This window comes from Drosophila navojoa, chromosome 2, assembly GCF_054131105.1.
Source record: "Drosophila navojoa isolate 15081-1374.11 chromosome 2, UAZ_NAV_1.0, whole genome shotgun sequence".
NCBI classification, from domain to species: Eukaryota; Metazoa; Arthropoda; class Insecta; order Diptera; family Drosophilidae; genus Drosophila; species Drosophila navojoa.
In genome coordinates this window covers 32,636,916-32,644,520 of record NC_142890.1, presented here as the reverse complement: position 1 = coordinate 32,644,520, position 7,605 = coordinate 32,636,916, and the positions used below count along the sequence as shown (strand labels likewise).

At 35.0% G+C, this 7,605-nt stretch overlaps 1 protein-coding gene and 1 long non-coding RNA gene across 2 annotated transcripts in view; one reads left to right on the top strand and one right to left on the bottom strand.

Moving 5' to 3' along the window:
• The window catches only part of LOC149092484 (uncharacterized), a 147,006-nt gene that overhangs the window by 104,232 nt on the left and 35,169 nt on the right, over positions 1-7,605 (top strand). The window lies entirely within an intron of this gene.
• On the bottom strand, positions 6,436-7,564 carry fd96Cb (forkhead domain 96Cb). The gene has a single exon (XM_089256380.1). It carries the CDS (start codon positions 7,459-7,461, stop codon positions 6,592-6,594), a length of 870 nt encoding a protein of 289 aa, XP_089112506.1. The 5' UTR covers positions 7,462-7,564; the 3' UTR covers positions 6,436-6,591.

Below are 7,605 nucleotides of genomic sequence, written 5' to 3'. Positions count from 1 at the left end.
TGCATTTTATACAATTTAGGTTTTTGTTAAAAATTGCCCCACCCCTATATGCAACCCCTCACCCTTATATTTGTTAAAGGCGTATTTCAAATACTAGAGACTTGAGCTTCGGAATATACATACATTTAAACAATATGATTACGTTCTGAAAGTTTCATTAAGATCGTAGGTCTATTATTCAAATTATTATGTGCGCTTGTGTTTGTTTGTCTGCGTGTGTGTGTGTGCTTGTGTTTGTGTTTGTGTGTGTGTGTGTGTGTGTGTGTGTGTGTGTGTGTGTGTGTGTGTGTGTGTGTGTGTGTGTGTGTGTGTGTGTGTGTGTGTGGGTGTGTGTGTGTGTGTGGGTGTGTGTGTGGTGTGTGTGTGTGTTGTGTGTGTGATGTGGGTGGTGTGTGGTGTGTGGGTTGTGTGTGTAGTGTGGGTGTGTGTGTGGTGTGTGTGGTGTGTGTGGGGTTGTGTGGGTGTGTGTGTGGTGTGTGGTGTGGTGTGTGGGTGTGTGTGTGGTGTGTGGGTGGTGTGTGGGTTTGCTTGTGTGGTTGTGGGTGTGTGTGTTGTGTAGTGTGTTGTGTGTGTGATGTGTGTGTGTGTGTGTGTGGTGTGTGTGTGTGTGTGTGTTGTGTGTGTGTGTGGTGTGTGTGTGTGTGTGTGTGTGTGTGGTGTGTGTGCTGTGTGTGTGTGTGTGTGTGGTGTGTGTGTGTGTGTGTGTGTGTGTGTGGTGTGCTGTGTGTGGTGTGTGTGTGTGTGTGTGTGTGTGTTGTGTGTGTGTGTGTGTGTGTGTGTTGTGTGTGGTGTGTGTGGTGTGGTGTGTGTTGTGTGTGTGTGTGTGTGTGTGTGTGTGGTGTGTGTGTGTGTGTGTGTGTGTGTGTGGGTGTGCGTGTGTATGTGCGAATTATTGAAATATCAGTTGCTTGAAGGGTTCAGGGGATCTCGTAGTAGAGCAGTCTCGACAAGAGCTTTCTTACTTGTTTTAAAATGGTTTTTGTAAGACAACTGAAAAAACATAATGTTTAACATTATTTTTTTAAATCTCACACTTAATATTTTTATACTCTGAACCCATTGAAATTGGGAAATCAGAATATAATGGTTTTGTTAAAAGTATGTAACAGACACAGAGGCGTGGCAGACTATACAAAGCATATATGTTCTTATTCACGACTACAAGCTGAGTATGTCTGTCCGTCCGTCCGTATATATGAGCGCGTAGATCTCAGAAGATATAAGAGCTAGAGACTTTTGTTTAGAGTCTAGAGTCTATAAATTAAAAATATATATTAAATTCATTAAATGCATATACTATTTCGATTTTTGTTAAAATTTAGCCCCCATCCGCTCATGTTTGCAACCGTGTGTGTGTGTGTGTTTCGGCCAGTCCCAAAACGATCACTCATAAAAATATGTTACAATTTAAAACCTTCCCATTATTTTAAAATATATTTTTATATAATGCCGTGTTATATATCCAACCACGTACCATCGATAGAGAAATACCACACATCAATATGTATCAAATTATCATTCCGTTTTAAATAATATGCCACCAAGTCTAAGCCACAAAATATGAAATCATCATACATGCACTCAAATTCTAGTGAAGTATCGAATAATTCTTGTATATTTTTTTTTTTAAAATGTTATGTCCACCTATATTTGTTTTCAATCTATCACCAATTGTATTATAATTCGTATAGCGTTTATCCATCGGTCCATCTACGTGAAGAATACGAAATAGTTTAATGGGGACATAACGTTAAATATAATGTAAAAAATGGAACAAAGGATAAAAACAAATGGGTGTTTTCAATATATGTACATACTTCAAGCAATAAAAAAAAATGTCGTCAGAAAGTGAAATAATTAAGTGAAATTCGGTTGGTTGCTGTAATCCCTATGGGATGCTCCAAAGATTTTCTATCGTATTATGTCGGAACTGCTTCTAGTCACCTTAACACTGTCATTTCTGAGTTTCTGGACTTTTTATGTTATAGATATAATAAGTATAGAGTTACGCATCAGGACCTCTAGAATGAAAGGATTTCTTCATTATGGTTTTGGTAACAAGCAGAAGGAGGCATGGCAGACCCTACAAAGTATATGTATATAATATTGATCAAGGCGACGAGCTGAGTCGATTTAGCCCTGTCCGTATGTCCGTATGCTTGAACTCGTCGAGCTCAGAATATATAAGAGCTAGAGACTTTATTTTTTTTTTTTAATGACCGTATATATGGCGCATATGTCGAGTTGATCTTCAAAAATCGAAAACTCATTCTATTATGTTTTTATCAATTACAAACATCGTAAATCAACTATATGTAGCTAATTGTGAATGATTTGGCATTTTTAAAATTTGTCAATTCAATAGAATATGTAGAGCATTTGCTGAAAGTTTCAATAGTATTTCTAGGAACATATTGTTCGCCGACTGTGCGCTCATAAAAATTGAAATGTTTCTATCTTGCGAGTGCTCGTGCAAACAGTTCGACAATTATTCAATTGTTCGCAGGAACTTCATTTCTAGAAATATTTCGGACAGTCAAGACAGGCCAAAATGAACCTCGAAAGCGAAAACTGTCAATATATAAAGTTGCGCAATCTTGAGACAAATTATTATTAAAATATAAAGTTGTCGAAGAAAACGCCATAGTTGGCGTCGCTAAAACAAAATTAAATGGTCTGCAAGCTTCATACAGGCGGGAACTGGCAAAAAAAAAAAAAAAAATTAAATAAATAAGCGCAAGGTCAGGTGCTTTCTTTTGTTTTGAATAATCATGTATTGCCATTAAGGTCGAGTTTGTTTTCTTCGCGAACATTTTGTTTTAAAATGATGTTCGCGAACATGTTCGTGACTTATAATTTTCATGTAACCTTTATAGAATCATAACTTTAGCTTATGTGCAAAATTTCTAAATGCAAATCTCTTGGAGATACAGTTTTATTCGATTTTTCACGCTCCCGATAGGTGTAGACATATCCGCCGTAGCTCGTAATCTTGGATGGTCGACGCGGATCTACATTCCAAATTTCAGCTTTCTACATCTTCAACTAGTATTATTTCTGTTATATCGGATAATGAATTTTCTGATTTGCCACGCGCCTGGTGTGCGTATCAGATATACACAAGTATGTACTCCGAATTTCAAGTGTCTTGCTTCAATAGCGCCGAAAAAGAAAATTGCGTTTATACAGACAGAAGGATGGACCAATATACTGATTCACTTTCGTGAATGAGTATAAGAAGTCGCTAAACGATGTCCTAAGATGAAAAACGAGCTAGTTCGTTGCATATACGAGGAGTTGGTCCAATTACCTCAATACCACGATATAAATGACCTTATATTGTCGATGTTGCGACGCCTCAAAGGTGTAATGGAAGCTAATGGTGGGTATACTTAAAATTAGCCAATTCCATACTGATCTTAGAGATATACAGATACAATGGAAAATGTGAATATGATGTTAATGTTGAACTTGTTCGACTTTTTATACCCTGAACCCATTAAAAATCAGGGTATTATTAGAGCGCGCTTTGCTTACTGTGGACAATATTATAAGAATTTCTTTTGTAGAAATACAATCTTTCAGAGCGTAATCATTCTCAAGCACAAGACTCTAGTAATTGAAATGCATTTTGTACAAATTTAGGGTAAAGGGTGCGTGGTATCCAAAATCTGTAAATTAAAAAATATTTGTATCTGAAGTTTAATAGGACTAACCATAGAACACATAGACCGGGCAGTAGTGTAAAGCTTTTTGCCCATTTTTTTGAGGGTAATCCACTTCATATATCGGCTCTTTACTTTTAGGTTCGGGCTACGAAAACGAAATCACCTCGTTTATTCCCTTCTGTGTGAAGAGTATATCGAACTCTTCAAACCGTTTGATAAGCTCGTATAAAATATTTGCGTTTTCCTTATTATTTATGAGAAGGGTATGAGCGTTGGTGCGCATAAAGAAAATGCTTTCGCGATTAGAATGCGCTCACGCATTTGTATGGCTGTAACATATGTACATAAATACATATATACATTTGATTAGGCTGTGATGCTAACTATGGGATATCACTTGTATAAGCATTTCTATGCCTGTGTGCCTCTACATGTATGTACATGTGTGTATGCATGGGAACTGAGCATTGGCGTGTGCCTACCACAACTTAGAATTGTGTAAACGATTTTGGGTTCGAATTGAAGAGGCGCGCTAATATTTATTTCAAATGCATAAATACCAGTGCTGCAAGAATTTTTATACCCTGAACCCATTGAAAATGGAAAATCAGGGTATAATGGTTTTGTTAAAAGTATGTAACAGGCAGAAGGAGGCGTGGCAGACCCCACAAAGTATATATATTCTTGATCAGGGCGACAAGCTGAGTCGATTTAGCCCTGTCCGTCTCTCTGTCCGTCCGTCCGTCCGTATGTATGAGCGCGTCGATTAGAGAAGATATAAGAGCTAGAGACTTCACCTTTTTTATTTAAATGTCCGTATAAGCAGCGCGCATCTCGAGTTTATCAATGAAAAACGATAACTCTTCCGATACTTTTTATCGATATAAAACCTTATCGAAGATCACTTAAAAAATCCTACATCTTTCAAGCTAGAGTCTCCAAATTTAAAATGTATATTAAGACGTATTTTATACAATTTCGGTTTTTGTTAAAATTTACCCCCCACCCTTAAACCCACCCCCTCACCCTCATCTTTGTAAAAGTCGTATATCAAATACTAGAGACTTGTGCTTCGGTATACATATACATTTATACATAATGATTACGTTCTGAAAGTTTCATTACGATCGTACGTCTAGAAATTAAATTATTCAACAAATGATTTCCCATTTTCAATGATAATATAAGTTTAAAAACTCTTAAATTAATAAGGAACATGGTTTTAAGCAATTCAACTTACATTTAACTACAGAATTCTTAAAATACTATCTAGCTCGTCATAGACCTTCTTTACAAAGAATAATTATGACATTTTCGGTGTCCTTGTAGTCCATACCTGTTAAAATGATCGAAGTTTAATACGTTCGATTTATATTACTATTTAAATTGATTTATTTTTATTATTTTAAATTTAAAACCTTATACACAAAATCTCATTCAATGTTTTAAGGCTCATAGCGTCTCCAAATTTAAAATATATATTAAAATGCATTTCATACAAATTCGATTTTTGTTCGAGCAGTCTCGACTAGAGCTTTTTTACTTGTTTAATTTGCTCGTTCATTTTCTGCGTTGGACCATGGCAGTGAAAATATTTTTATGGACAAATCTTCTAAGTCACTGAATGGATTGTTGTTGCCAGAGTCTTTGTAATTTAGGACTTCCGCTCAAAACTTGGTGGTATCCTTAATAAACTCCCTTGACAAAATGTATTATGTTAATTTGAATTAGTATATTCTCAATGTCTTGACATTCTAAATATACCAATACACTGACAATGTCCTTAGTTTTGGATGGTCTTAACATATAAATAAATTGATCTGTTGCATTATCTCAATAAGAGTTATGACACTAATCACAAATATGTAATCAGCTGAATCAAATACAAGTTCCGAACCATTATAGATTATAGATTTTGTAGTCGATGACAAAAAGGTTAACAAAATGCAAATACCCTGAAAAAAAATATTTTATGAAAAAATTTCTAAAATTGCTCCAAGAGTAATAAAAATTGCATTGAAAAAATAAAAGTTGCAAATATTTTAAAAAGCAACTAAATTGCTAAACTGGCAGCCCTATATGTACGTTCATTGCAAAAAACTTTTCGACCGCATTTATCTTCCCTTGTCTCGACAAAAACACCTTCAAGTTTGCATTTTGAGTCACATTTCATCAAACTGACGATTTTTTTTATATATGTATATGTTTTTTTTCTTTTTCATTCTTTTTCAAATCGGATATTTTGCTGAAGAATTAACCCTTTTCAACATTTATAAAAGCTTTTAGGACCATTCAGCTGAGGAGCGCTGTACATACATTTGCATGTATGTATATATGTACATACGTTATAAAATATGTACATTGATAAAGGCAGACAAAAACGAAAATTCTCCTATGATCTTGTTGAGTTTTATTGATCACCACGCTAGCGCTTAATGTATCAAAATACTGGAGTAATAGAAATGTTTTAGTTTAATATTTTGATTATCAGCTGGTGAAAAGCCTTCTGAGAGTATATTTTTAGTCTTGTCTTAATTTTCTGTTCGCTTCGATCAGATCATATGCTCAATGGTGTTGTCCTTAACCAGTCAGCTGTCAATAATCTGTGAATAATTTGTATATAAAATTTTTCAAAAGCAAATATGTGTTTATTTTTCTTATAATTTATTTATTATTATAGTCTTAAATTATTAAAATTATTTTATTACTGTACAAGTTATAAGAAAAAAAACTATAACAATTTTTAGATAATTTACCATTTTTTCTTGCAGAAATATTTTACTTAATTAAATATTTTTATATTATACTGATGAAATTTAAACTGATTGATGGTCGGCTAATCAAAAAAACGACCTTGAATAGAGGATGAGTCCACAATCAATCTCGGTATTTTTTCTTGCGCCTCTATTAATAATATACCTTATTAATACACTGGCAATGGTCCATAGTATTGGTTTCGCAGTTCAAATACTGTTTTATGCTTATAATTGTAGAAATCATTTATTGTATGTTGTTCATAATAAAATGGAGAAGATAATGTTGGCATATATAGGAGTTGTTGTTGTACCATAAACTGATTAAGGTTTAGCAGAATTAACTGCTTTGCTTTGATACCATCTGTGTGGCGCGTATTTTCTCCTTGAGCTGGAATGAATTGAGCTAATCTTTTTTGATAGCTCGTTTTGATGTCTGGAGCCATAAGACTCTCTATTGTGAATGCTCTCTTTGGACGTTCTGAAATGGCTTCCATCTGACAATATTCAACTTCACTTTCACTTGAAGAAACTAAAGGTGATTGGTCCAGATCTCGTTTTAGAGCGTTGGCTCTGTTGAAATTGGTGTCGTTTTCATCAGATACTTTATTTATTTTCGTTGGCTCGTTGGCTAGTTCAGTGGCGAATTTACTATATGCAGTAATTGATAATAGGTTTGAGTTGAATAAATCTTTTTCTAGTGCTTTCACTCGAAATCGTTTTCGACGCCTTAGCAAGCTACCGTTTTCAAACATGTTAATCGCTTTCGGATGAAGAGTCCAGTAAGAGCCTTTACCAGCTTTGCTAATATTACGAGGCACTTTTATGAAGCAATCGTTGAAACTTAAATTGTGCCGTAATGAGTTCTGCCATTTTTGCATATTATTGCGGTAATAAGGGAACTGTTCCATAATAAAGCGATAGATATCACTTAGGGGCAACATTTTCTGTGGTGAGTGCATGATTGCCATGGCAGTCAGAGAAATATATGAATACGGAGGTTTTTGGTCTCCATAAGTTACTTTCAATGGACGTGGCATTGCGACGGCGTTTTATTTCTTGTATGCACTTTATTTTCACAAATAATTAACGATGTTCTCTCGGCGGCCTCAACATTTAAACTGACAAGACTGAGCTCGAGATACATGTTTTAATGACTGCTGCTCCTCGGACACCATACATTT

Excerpts from the sequence above, each read along its gene's own strand:
- fd96Cb (XM_089256380.1), bottom strand. The coding sequence starts at position 7,461 with ATGCCACGTCCATTGAAAGTAACTTATGGAGACCAAAAACCTCCGTAT.